The sequence below is a fragment of the Trichechus manatus genome, unplaced genomic scaffold (assembly GCF_000243295.1).
Source record: "Trichechus manatus latirostris isolate Lorelei unplaced genomic scaffold, TriManLat1.0 scaffold00037, whole genome shotgun sequence".
Taxonomy (NCBI): Eukaryota; Metazoa; Chordata; class Mammalia; order Sirenia; family Trichechidae; genus Trichechus; species Trichechus manatus.
Genome location: NW_004443973.1, coordinates 8,400,223 through 8,413,812, shown reverse-complemented (window position 1 = coordinate 8,413,812; position 13,590 = coordinate 8,400,223). Strand labels below are relative to the sequence as shown.

The 13,590-nt window shown below is 36.4% G+C and overlaps 1 protein-coding gene across 6 annotated transcripts in view; it reads right to left on the bottom strand.

Moving 5' to 3' along the window:
* The window catches only part of LNPK (lunapark, ER junction formation factor), a 113,783-nt gene that overhangs the window by 90,130 nt on the left and 10,063 nt on the right, over positions 1 to 13,590 (bottom strand). For 4 of the 6 annotated variants that reach the window (XR_002823963.1, XM_023730547.1, XM_023730548.1 and 1 more), the window contains exons 2-4: positions 6,918 to 6,951; positions 4,103 to 4,144; positions 3,118 to 3,305 (exon numbers count right to left, since the gene is read on the bottom strand). Coding sequence is in view for 5 of the 6 variants with exons in the window: in XM_023730547.1 (XP_023586315.1) it covers positions 3,118 to 3,305; positions 4,103 to 4,144; positions 6,918 to 6,947 (260 nt within the window). In the remaining variant the exon portion in view is untranslated. Of the gene's footprint in view, positions 1 to 3,117; positions 3,306 to 4,102; positions 4,145 to 6,917; positions 7,007 to 13,590 lie in introns of all 6 variants that reach the window. The other 2 variants (XM_004375485.2, XM_023730550.1) reach the window with 2 other exon arrangements.

Sequence of the window (13,590 nt, the reverse complement as noted above, 5' to 3'; positions counted from 1 at the left end):
TAATACCTTTACAAGCTTTCCATTTCATCCAAAATGAAATTCAAACTCTGAGCTATGACATGCCACCATCTGGTTCCTGCCTGCTTGTCCAACCTCTTATCACTATGAGTCGGAATTGACTCGATGGCAATGGGTTTGGGTTTGGTCTCTCCATCACACATTCCAGTTACACCCATTTTCTGACACTAAAGTAAGTCATGTACTCTCCTGCTTCAGTCTTTGCATTTTCTGTTCTCTCTTCTTGGAAAGATCTTCCCTCAGCTCTTAGATTTTATTTTGTTGTTGGGGATTTGAATAACACATTAATGTAAAAAATTCAAATAATACCAAAAGTACATGGAAAATAACATCTTCTTAAAATTCCACCACCCAGAGTGAATTACCATTAATATTTTGGGGAGAATCCCTTCATATATCCCTCTATAGATGTGTGCTATTATATACTGTACATATAAACAATCTTCCATAAATGCCATCTATTTCCATGCTGCTTTTTTCTCATACTTCAGCTCTTAATTCAAACATCACTTCCTCAAAAAAAGCCTTCCAGGACCATTCTAAAATAGCCCATTCCTCTCTATCGTATCACACTCTTTATTTTCTTCATTGTACCTAAATTAACTAGGTTTGTTTACTTGTTTCTCTTTTTTTGTCTGTCTAATCCCAGTAAAATGTAAGGTCCACGAGGGCAGAGATATTGTCACTACTTTATCACTAGTGTCTAGCCCAATACCAAACAGACTGTAGGTGTCCAATATTTACTGAATAAACATATGATGGCTTTGATTAACATTTATAAGATGCCAAATCCTAAATTTATATTTCCCATTCGAATTTATCTCCTGAGCTTCAGATTCACATTCAGCTGTCTACCTGGCAGCTCCATCTGGATAGCACACAGGTATTTTAGTCTTAGTAGGACACTAAACCTGATCCTCATGTTGTTCCCTCTTTAGATGAGTGACACTACCATCACCCAAATTTCCCAAGCCAAAACCTTAAGTTTTACCCTTGATGCATGCAATTCCTCCCCCTCTACATCCAGTCAATCACCAAAAGCCTCTTCATATTACCTCAATTCTACTTCCTAAATCTCTCTTCTATCTACCTTATTCCTCTTTACCTGTTCCTGTTCCTCTTTAATACCATCATCACCACTCGAGTATAAATCATCATCCAACATTTCCCTCCTAGACAACTATAACCTTCTAACTTGTTGTTCCAGACCCATTCTTATTCATCTCTAATTTATTCTTCATGCTGAATAGCCTAGGTGGTATTTTCAAAACACAAATATGATCATGTCATACTCTTTCTGAAAAATCTTTAATGACTGCCCACTACTCTTAGAATAAAGCCTAAAATCCTTATCATGGACTATAAGGTACACATGAAATATCCCTTGCCTAACTATCCAGCCTTTTTCTACAATCCAGCCTTTGGCCTTCTTTCAATTCTTTAAACTCACCATCTTCTATCACCCCTCAGGTCCTTCAAGTACACTGTTCCTTCTGCCTAAAAAACTCTATTCACCATATCACACCACCTTAGACACACATACTCATACTTCAGGTCTTAGCTCAACCATCATCTTCTCAGGAAGGCTGTGGTAGGAAGAATTCTAAAGATAACTCCCAAGATTACCATCCCCTGGCTATATAATCAAGCACTAATCTAGGTACTGCTGTAAAGAGAGTTTGCAGATATAATTAAGATTATTATTCAGTTGATTTTAAAATAGAGAGATTACCCTGGTGGGGGTAATGTAATCACTTGAGGTCTTAAAAGCAGAGCTTCTTCCTGGCTGAGGACAGAAGAGGAAATCAGAGAGACGCAACACAAGTCTGCTAACAACCTGAATGAGCCTGGAACTAGATTCTCCCCCAGAGACTCCAGCTGAGAGCCCATGCCAGCAGACACTACCTTGACTTAGGCCTTGTGAGACCCTGAGCAGAGAACCCAATTCAGTTGCCTGGACTTCTGACCTACAAAATTATGAGATAACAAATGGGTGTTGTTTTAAGCCACTAAGTTTGGGGCAGCAAAAGAAAACTATTACTGACCTCCACCCCAGACTGGATTTGGGCTTCCTGTTAAATGTTCCCATAGCATTTCGCACTTCTCTTTCGTAACATTCATCACACTTATTATTTAATTTAACGTATGCGATCTGAGTAATATCTAGTCAGAAAACTTGTATATTTCCATATCATACACCATTATTATCCAATGTCTGAACAACTGGTACCCATAAATGTTTGTTGACTGAATGAATTACGTTTTTATTCAATTGTCCTAAAAATTCTCAAGCATGATATACCCTCTATAAAATGCTATATAACAAAATATATCTATAATAAAAGTCAATTGCTCACAGCAATAAGTAAAAAGAATGGAACAGGTGGGATGACAGAATATACACCTACTCCTCACTTACTATCTCATTATCCGACATTTTGCATTTACAACAATAGTAAAAAAAACCTTCTATCCAACTATTTTGCACATTGACAACACACATCTGGCAGAAACAAACACCAAGGTGCAAAGCAAGAGTAACACTGATTGTGACGTTTAAGGTTACAGGTCAATTTGGCTGGGCCATGATTCTCAGTGGTTTGGCAGTTATGTGATGATGTAGTCATCTTCTATTTTGTGAAGTCCATTTTCACATAATGCCAATTTTCCCCTAACAACCTGGTCTTTGAAACCTAACCATGTCAATAAGTGAGGAGTGGGTGTATTCAGAATATATTTGGGAAGTTGTTCTTTTGGTATTACAAACCCTCCCCCACTTATCACTACTCCCCACAAACTGAAATGCCTATTCCATGCCCAATATCCCTAGGGGATCATGGCCATCTGAAAATGAAAATATTGCTATACAGAGCCATTATTACTAATGTCATCGGGTCATATTCCTCAGGTATGTTAGATTGTAAATAAAGGTTTAAAACAATTTTTCTACTTTTTGAAAAATATTTTTCAAACTGCAAGAAAAAAATTCAAATTTATTCACTCTTCTGAGACCCTACTATTTCAAAATAAAAGAGATTGAATATACTAAAACTATCTGGTCAGAAAGGGGAAAGTCAACCAAAAGAACAATTTACTTACATCAATGGAAAAGCAAAAACTGGTACTGTCATGGCAAGTCGTGCTGTAAATTCATCAGGAAGATACCACAAGTATACAATTAAGCATGTAAACAGGTAAAGTACTGAGGAATAGAGAATTAATCTTCCAACCCATAATTTCTGTAATCTCTGATTTTTTTCACTAAATTCTTCCAATGCTTGAATTTCCTGTTAAAAGAAAAAAAAAAATCTGTATTATTAAACCTCAAACTTCCTAAAGAAATTAAAATGGTAACAAAAAATTTACAACATGACAGAAAGATAATATAAAAAGATCTCTTAAAATGCAATGAAAAATAATACCTTAATATCTTAAAATATGGCAAAAAAATGAAAAAACTAAAACTGAAGGTTAAAATACATAAAAATGCCTATGCTGACAAGTCACTTTTTAAAATGCAAAATTAAAATATCATTTTTAAACTATCAAATTAGCAGGGATTAGAGGAATGAAATTGGCATCAGTAAATAATACTTATTGAATCAAAGACTAATTCTTCCTGTATAAGGCCTAAAAAAAAAAATCTGGCCGTAAAAAGAAAAAAATAATAAAAATTAACAGTGATCTATACTAAATTCTTTCAGTTTCCTTCATGGATCTCAATATTCCCGGAGAATAGTAATTTTTAATAATGATAGATAATCTAAAAATCTAAAAATTTTGCAGACTGATAAAAACTGTTGCAGACTATCTTATAATCTCTTTTATCCTGTCCATAACATTGATTTACATCATGCTGTAGATCTAACTTCATTCTAAGAGACTCTGTTACTAGACACAGACTCCTTAAGTCACTGATAGACTTTGGATATTTTTGAGATCATGCTACATTAAAGTTCTCAGGCTTACTCTATATCACCTCTGAACTCCCAGACCAGATCTGGTCTCCAAAATAGAACATACTAAAATAATACTTCTTTAACACCTAAAATGAATTAAAATACCTCACAGCCAAAGAACATACCTTATCTATACTTTCCAGAACTTCTATAGTTGAAGGTTTTGTCTATTATAAAAATAGAAATAAGAGGCAGCATTAAAACTAGTTACTGCAAACATACTTTCATGTTCAAGAAACAGTTTATATAATCATAAAAGAACATTTTAATCTAAAAATAATGTTTTTCAAATGTTATCAAGCAATAGTTATTAATATCTATTTATAAATTAGAAGGGTTAAGTTTAAATTAAAATAATTATAAACAGAACTGCATAAGATTAAAATAAACATTTTATTTAACTTCCTTTAGCCCTAGAAAGATGTTCAACTCTGATAGATTATTTGTTTTATCATTCTTAATCCCAACAGAACACACTTTTACAGAGAGAAACAAATTTTCCTCCCACAAAAATTTTCTTGGATATATGATTATTCAAAAGAATTCACATATTAAAAAAATTCTCAGACTAAAGATGGCCCGTTTTGCCATTGCTAAAAGTTCACCTAGGACTCTGAAAGTCAAAGTCAACAGGCTATCTTTATTCTGAATTCCTAAAGCACTTCTCTGAAGATCAGATTTTAAATAGGCATATAGGAATATTTCATTATAACAGAGCTTGTTTGACAGAGACATACGTTTTATACCACCAAGAATAAAAGTCAGCCAAAATGGCTCATATAACACTTGAGAAAATATTTACCAGTCTAAAAGGTTAATAAATATCAATTCACTCTAGTTACCACAAGACTTGCTAACATTAGGTTAAACCATACAAAATTAACATTTTTGCAAGTCAACGTGGTTGAATATCGGCAAATTCATATGGTTTAACCTAATGATAAACATAAGGGAAGAAGACAATAATATGATCCTCAGGCAGAAGGTTTTCTGGTTTTGTTTTTGCAGGGAGGGGTGTCGATAAAATGCCAATCCAAAACAAAGTAGTCCAGTCACAGTCCAAAAACTAAATTATGTACCAAGTACTTTTAGTTTCCATTCTTATGGTAATAGGGAGTCAAGAAATAAGCAAAGTAGTTTGTCTTAGATTATATTATCCCTGGTGGTATGGTTATGAGCTCGGCTGCCAACCAAAAGGTCAGCAATACAAATCCACCAGCCACTCCTTGAAAACCCTATGAGGCACTTCTACTCTGTCCTATAGGGTCACTATGAGTCGGAACCAACTCGACAGCACTTAACAACAACAGTAGAAAAGAGCATTTATCAGTGTAATTATATTTTCTAGTTCTAAATTTGAGATATTTCCCCTAAAAGCTTATCTAATAAAATCAAACTACATTTCTAATTTTGAAGTATAATATAAATGTCTAATCTGTAATTTCTAAAAGCATATTATTTCACTTCAGTAAATACTTCGGCAAGCTTTAAGTAAAAACACATAGCCTGTAAAAACATATCATATAGAATATTTAGTTTCAACCACCTTTCAAATAAAAGGCACTATGAGAAGCCTGTGAGCGGACATCTAAGATACTCCACTGGTCTCACCACTTTGGGAGCAAGGGAGAATGAAGAGAACAGGATACAAGGAAAAGATTAGTCCAAAGGACTAATGGATCACAGCTACTATGGCCTCCACCAGACTGAGTCCAGCATAGCTAGATGGTGCCTGGCTACCACCACTGACTGCTCTGACCAGGATCACAACAAAGGGTCCTGGACAGAGCTGGAGAAAGATGTAGAACAAAATTCTAGCTCACAAAAAAGACCAGATTTACTGGCCTGACAGACTGGAGAAACCCCGAGAGTATGGCCCCCGGACACCCTTTTAGCTCAGTGGTGAAGTCACTCCTTAGGTTCACCTTTCAGCAGGGAATTGGACAGCCCCACAAAACAAAATGGGACTAATGAGGAACAGCAGTCCAGGGACAAGGACTAGAAGGCAGGAGAGGACAAGAAAACTGGTGATAGGGACCCCAAGGTTGAGAAGGAACAGTGTTGACATGTTGCGGGGTTGTTAGCCATTGTTATAAGGCAATATGTGTACTAACTGCTTAATGAGAAACTATTTATTCTGTAAACCTTCATCTAAGGTACAAAAAAAAAATCTATGTGAGACCAAATTGACAACAGCAACTCAAAAGGTTTGATGAAAAGCCTAGGGGCCAGTGAGTTGAAGATAATGGTGATGGAATAATTTGGAAAAGAATAGTGAGAATAGTACCACAATTGGAAGAATGTAATTGATGTCACTGAATTGTACGTGTAGAAATTTCTGAAATGGTGTATCTTTGGCTATGTATATTTTCATGAAAAAAAAAAAAAGGTCCTCCAAGGTTGAGAAGGAAGAGTGTTGACATGTCGTGGGGTTGTTAACCAATGTCATCATATGTGTACTGACTGTTTAATGAAAAAATATTTGTTCTGTAAACCTTCACCTAAAGTACAATTATGAAAAAACTTTTTAAAAAGGCAGTGTGAGAAGAAAACAAGAAAAAATAACAATTTGCACATGAATACATTAAAATACAGAAAGAAAAATAATTCATAAGTGAAAGAATACTGTTAAACAGAAACATTCCAAAACCAAACCCGTTGCTGTTGAGTCGATTCCGACTCACAGCGGCCCTACAGGACAGAGTAGAACCGCCCCATAGGGTTTCCAAGGAGCGTTAGACACCTATATAACAAATGGAACTATTAAAAATAAAGTTCAAATAAAAAACTAATTTAGAAAAGAATCACAGAAATAAAAAATAGAGTTGAGGATAATATCAAACTACTACTTTAAGTCTAAACTACAAAGGAAACGTTTACAAATAGTTTTATGTGATGCTTCTATGTTAGATTTAAGAACTAGCTATAAAGAAAACTTACCCTCCATCGAGAAAATAATCCACCCATCATTTATCTGTAGAAACGGAGCACAATGATAAACATCATTAACTGTCCAAAGGAATTCTCGGCTAGAAATAAAGTATTTTAAAATTTTAAATTAAACACACAGCATACCCATTATAAAATTTAGATGTTGCATCCTGCCTAATACTATAAAATATTAACTTCTTCGGACTCTGCTTACATAGAATTTGAATTCAGACAATCATTGGGGTGGAGTCTACTGTTTTTAAACCCTTTCTTCAAAGCCAGGAGATATTTAATAGTGAAAATCAAACTGGAACATTTTTCTAAATGACAAGGAATTTTAGAAGTGTATATTCACACAACTTTGCATTTTTCTGTTCTTTAAAGTAAATCCCCTTTGTTGTTTTTGTAAGAAACTTTTTACTACATATTTAAATAAAACCAAACCATCTCTATCATTCAGCTATCTCCCAATTAACTTAGTTATTTGAAATTAGGGGTGTTTTACAAGGTTGAGAATAACATTACCTTACCAGTAATTGTAGAAAGCAAAAATGATTTTGAATAAGAAAGTGATGGTAAAAGGGTACCTGCGACCTTGAGCAAATCACTTAACGTTTCTGAGCTCTAATTTTCTCTTCTATAAATTACAGTTAATAACACTACTACTTTCTCATAGGGTGGTGTTGTTAGCTTTCATTAAGCAGGCCCCTGACTCACTGGAACCCCATGCACAATGGGATCAGACCATTTGTGATCTATAGGGTTTTCATTGTCTAATTTTTGGAAGGAGATCACCAGGTCTTTCTTCTTAGTCTGGAGGTTCTGCTGAAACATGCTCAGCATTTCAGCAACAGGGCAAGCCTCCACTAACAGAGGTATGGTGGTTGCACTTGAGGTGCGCTGAATGGAAATTAAACTCAGGTCTCCCTCATGGAAGCCAAGAATTCTACCACTGACCATTAGTACTGTTATTATTACCATTTTACAGATTAAAAAAAAAAAATTAAATGAAAAAAAGTTTAATGATTTGCCTAGTAGCTCAGAAGAAACATGGCCCACAGCCCCTCTGCCTTCAGAGCTACTCTATTACTAAATGCTACTGTTCACAACCACAAAAACACTTCCAAGTCCCTCAAGGTAGTTGATTTTCATGCCAGCTAGCTGTACATCCCCTTCTTTTAGCTGTTTTTCTCAAATGTTTTATAATAGACTCAGCAATACTATCTTTTAAATCAATTAACCAGTCAATAATTATATAAATTTTTATTTTTTTTTAATTGAAATGGTGAAACTATACTTTTAAACTGACATTTTTATCAGGTTACAGTTATATACCTGCCAATGTGTAAAACTACATCTCCACCCAAAAAAATTTATTTGGGCCATGCTTCTTACATTTTTAAAACCATAAATTTTTTCACAAAATAATAGCAGTACCAAGTAAGTACATTCACTCTGCAACACTATTTATAGATTGGAATTACCATAAGTCACACCTATCTTGGACTTTCTTGGTTAGAAAAGTAACTTTCATTTACCAAAGTGATTTTTAAGGAAATAAATACATACAATCTGCTCTCAAAAATCCTGAAATTTATAAATGTAATGAATGTTACAAGCCACCTTTATATCATAATTCAATATTACCTCAATACTCAAATTTCTAAAATAGAAAAACCAGAAACTTTAATGAATAAAAATATAAATTTCTATCTGAGCCAAGACATTAAATAGATCTTAAAACATTCCTAGGAATGTGGTCTGTCAGTTTGTCAGACTGTGGTGACTTGCATGTTGCTATGACACTGGAAGCTATGCCACCGATATTTCAAATACTAGCATGGTCACCCAGCAGAACTTCCAGACTAAGACAATAAGGCAGACTAGGAAGAAGGACCTGGTGATTTACTTCTAAAAAAAACAAAACTGGTCAGTGAAAACCTTATGAATAGCAGCAGAATATTGTGTGATATAGTGTAGGAAGATGAGCCCCTCAGGTTGGAAGGCACTCAAAACACAACTGGGGAAGAGCTGCCTCCTTAAAATAGTCAACCTTAATGATGTGGGTGAAATAAAACTTTTGAGACCTTCATTTACTGATGTGGCATGATTCAAAATGAGAAGAAACAGCTGCAAACATCCATTAATAATCAGAACATAGAATGTAGTAAGTATGAATCTAGGAAAACTGAAAATCAACCAAAATGAAATGAGGAGCCAACATGGCGCTATAGGCACCGTCCCTCCACAGCAAAACCCGAAAAACTAAGTAAAACAGAGACAAACATCGATCCTGGAACAAATAAAGAGATAAAGAACTCAGCCAAGCACCAAATTGAGTAAGAAACTGACAGAAAACAGAGAACAAAGATACACGCGGAGGTCCCCTATCAGCTAACACAGCACAGATTCACCATCTTGGACACCTGTCAGAGGTCGGCAGACAGGGAGTGCAGGAAAGCAGCTTCACGGAGCTCCCAGCAGGAGACAGAGCACCTGGTAACCAGCAACATATGCTTTCCCACCACCCATCCTTCTCCCCCCTGCTTGACCTCTGCCGCATCATAGCTGTCTACAGTTGCTCGGCTGGCCAGGAAGTAGAAGGTCCATGCCGCTTGGATTCGCCCCACCCACATGGGAGATCGGCAGACAGAGTACGGGAAAGCAGCTTCACAGAGCTGCCAGCAGGAGAACAACCAGTTTCCTTTATGCTTTCCCACACCCCACCCTTCTTCCCCTCGACTAGGCCTCCTCTGCATCCCACCAGCCACACTCTTGACCAGGAGGCACCAGCTGCGGCCCCATGCAGCTTGGATTTGCCCCGCCCACACTGGCCAGCTCCCTGAGTGTCATTTGTTTGTTGCTGGTGTTACCTTTTCTGCTTCTATTGGTTTCTTCCATGCTTCTCACCACTTCCCCGTCCTCTTTCTTGAATACATGGCTCTATGTGCCATCTTTGCTTCTTCTTGAAAGGATGTGAAGTGTCACTCAACTGGGGAACTGCTTCCCCAGCCCACGCCACCATGCTGGTGGGATCTCCAGGGTCTTTTTCTTTTTTTGTTTTGTTTTGTTTTATTTTGTTTTGTTCCGTTTGTTTGCTTTCTCTTTTCACAGCATGGGAGCCCCTTCTAGCCAGGCTGTACTGCACAGCTTGGGAGCCACTTCCCTGGTCCGCCGATAGGATCCCTAGGGAGCATTTCTTTTTTTTTTTCCTTTCTGTCTTTCTTCATTTCTCAGTTTCTCACCTCTCTATACTTATCTTCTTTTCCTATCTCTTAAATACCTGGCACTGTGTGACATCTCTACCCTTTCTAGCCAGTCCCTACTTTGCAGCCTGGGAGCCACTTCTGCAATCTTCACAGTCACAATGGTGGGATCCCTCGGGGCTTCTCCCCCCCTTAATTTTTATTTATTTTTTCTTTTTTTTTCTTTTTTTTCCTTTTTCTTTTTCTCCATTTTTTCATCTATCCACTCCAATGGCAAGCTCATTTAACACTCCTGTTTGTTTGACTGTTTTGGCTCCTGTTTCTCTCTCCTCTCTCCCATACCCATTTTAGCTCCACACATCACAATCTCCCCACTCGTTCCTGTCTACCTGCACCATGCACTGAACATCACACCCCCAAGCAGCACAGGCATGGCCTACCAGAACCTACCCTGCACTGATTACCGGCCCAGCCAGTCAGCCCTACTACGTGCCACAAAAAAACCATGCCAGCCCCTCCCCTTCAGCTGGACCTACCCTGCTGCACCAAAGCTGAGCGACTGGCCCTGCCCATTGGACAAGGAGGTGAAAAGTATCGTGCCCACAGACAAGGAAACAACAAAGAACACACAGCCCACCTGCTCAGACATAACCAAATAAAACAAAAAAGGACAAAACAAATAAATCTACAATCAATAAATGAAGAAAATAACTAAATAATGTCCAGAAGATAGCACTCGATATCAAAATACATTAAAAAAACAGGACATGATGGTTCCAGTAGGCATCCAAAATAAAACAACACATGACTTTCTAGGAGAAGAAAGGCACTAGAACTAACTGATAGGGAATTCAAATCTCTAATACTCAGAGCTATTCAAGAGTTGAAGCAAAAAGCAGATGAAAATGGGGAAAAAATAGGCAAATTCATGGAAAAGGCAGACAAATTCATGGAAAATACAGACAAAAAAATGGGAGAATTAAGGAAAATAATACAATAACAAAATGTCAAAATAAATTCACAACTAGAAATCATACAAAAATAACAATTAGAAATCCAAAAGATAAACAGAAATATTTCAGAAATGGACACTGTCATAGAAGGGCTGAGGAGCAGGTCTGAAATGATGGAAGATAGGACGAGTGAAATTGAAGACAACCACTTGCCTACAACTCTATTTGAGGAAAAATCAGGGGAAAAAAAAAAAAAGAAAGAAAATGAAGAAACCCTGAGAATTACGTGGGATACAATCAAAAGCAAAAATTTGTGAGTGATCAGAGTTCCAGAACAGGGAGAAAACGGAAAACACATAGAGGATCATTGAAGAATTACAGACAGAAAACTTCCCTAATATCATGAAAGATGAAAAGCTGGCCATCCAAGAAGCTCAACAAACCCCATATAAGATAGATCCCAAAAGAAAATCACCAAGGTGTATCATAATCGCACTTGCTAAAACTAAAGACAAAGAAAGAATCATGAGAGCAGCATGAGAAACGAAAAGTCACATACAGAGAAGAAACAATAAGACTCAGCTCTGATTACTTGGCAGAAACCCTGAAGGCAAGAAGGCAATGGGATGACATATATAAAACACTGAAAACAAAAACCGTCAACCAAGAATAATATATCCAGCAAAACTCTCTTTCAAATATGAAGGCGAAATTAAGAGATTTCCACATAAACAGAAATTAAGGGAATATGTAAAAACCAAACCAAACTGAGAAGAATTACTCAAAGAAGTCCTTCAGTCTGAAAACAAACAACATCAGAGCACAAAGCCTGGACTCTACGATGCAAGATTATACCAGCCAGATACGAACCTGGAGAGTGAACTCTCAAGGACTATCCAAAATCAAAAGAATTACAACAGAGATCCAGAGAGGTTAATCTATAAATGACAATGATGTCAGAACAAAAAAAAAGAGGAAATAAACAGTGCAGCTACAGAACTTTCTAATGGAGAGGAAGGCAAGACAATACCAGGTAATAATAGACTGGTTCAAACCTAGGAAGACAAGGGTACATTTCAAGGTAACCACAAAGAAAGTTAAGAAACCTACTCATCAAAATAAAGAAGAAAAACCATAAAGTTTCAGTAAAAACAAAATCTCCAAAAATAAATGAAAAAAAAATCCACAAACAAAAGGAACTCAGCAGAGGAGAGTAAAAAGAACAAAGAAAACGTCAGCACCACAAAAAAAAGCACTGTAAAATGACAGCAATAAACTCACAACTATCAATAATTACACTGAACGTAAACGGCCTAAATGCACCCATAAAGAGACAGAGAGTGACAGAACAGATTAAAAAACAGGATCCATCGATATGCTGTCTACAAAAGACACACCTCAGAAACAAAAATGTAAATTTATTAAAAATCAAAGGATTGAAAAAAATATATCAAGCAAACACCTAGCAAAAAAAGAGTAGGAATGCCAATACTAATCTCAGGTAAAATAGACTTTAAAACAAAATCCCCCATAAAAGACAAAGAAGTGCACTAGATCATGATTGAAGGAATGATCCATTATGAAGACGTAACCATAATAAACATCTACACACCCAATGACAGGACTCCAAAACACATAAACTCTAACGGCACTGAAAAGAGAAAGTGACAGTTCTACAATAATAGTAGACTTCAACACACAACTCTCCGTAAAGAACAGAACATCTATAAAGAAACTCAACAAAGATACAGAAGACCTAAAGGCAACAATCGGCCAACTAGACCTCATAGACATACATAGAACACTCCACCCAACAGCTGCAAAGTACACATTCTTTTCTAACACACATGGAACATTCTCCAGAATAGACCACATCTTAGGCTACAGAGCAACCCTCAACAAAATCCGTAACACTGAGATAATACTAAGTATCTTCTCTGACCACAACACCATCAAGACAGAAATTAATAACAGGAAGAGCAAGGAAAAAAAATCAATTACATGGAAACTGAAAAACACCCTGCTTACAAACCACTGTGTAATAGAAGAAATCAAAGATAGAATCAAAAAATTCCTAGAATCAAACGAGAATGAAAACACATCAGACTAAAACCTTTGGGACACAGCAAAGGCAGTGGTCAGAGGTCAATTCATAGCAATAGATGCACACATCAAAAAAGAAGAAAAGGACAAAATCAAAACATTAACTACACAATTCAAACAAACAGAAAGAGAACAGCAAAAAAAGGCCAAAACCACCAGAAGAAAGGAAATAATAAAGATCAGAGCAGAAATAAATAAAATAGAAAATAGAAAAACAATAAAAAGAATCAACAAAACCAAAAGTTGGTTCTTTGAAAGGATCAACAAAACCAACAAACCAGTGGCCAGACTGACAAAATAAAAACAGGAGAGGATGAAAATAACCCAAATAAGAAATGAAATGGGGAACACTACAACTCAACTGAAATAAAAAGGATCATAACAGTATTATGAAAAACTATACTCCAACAAATTTGAAAA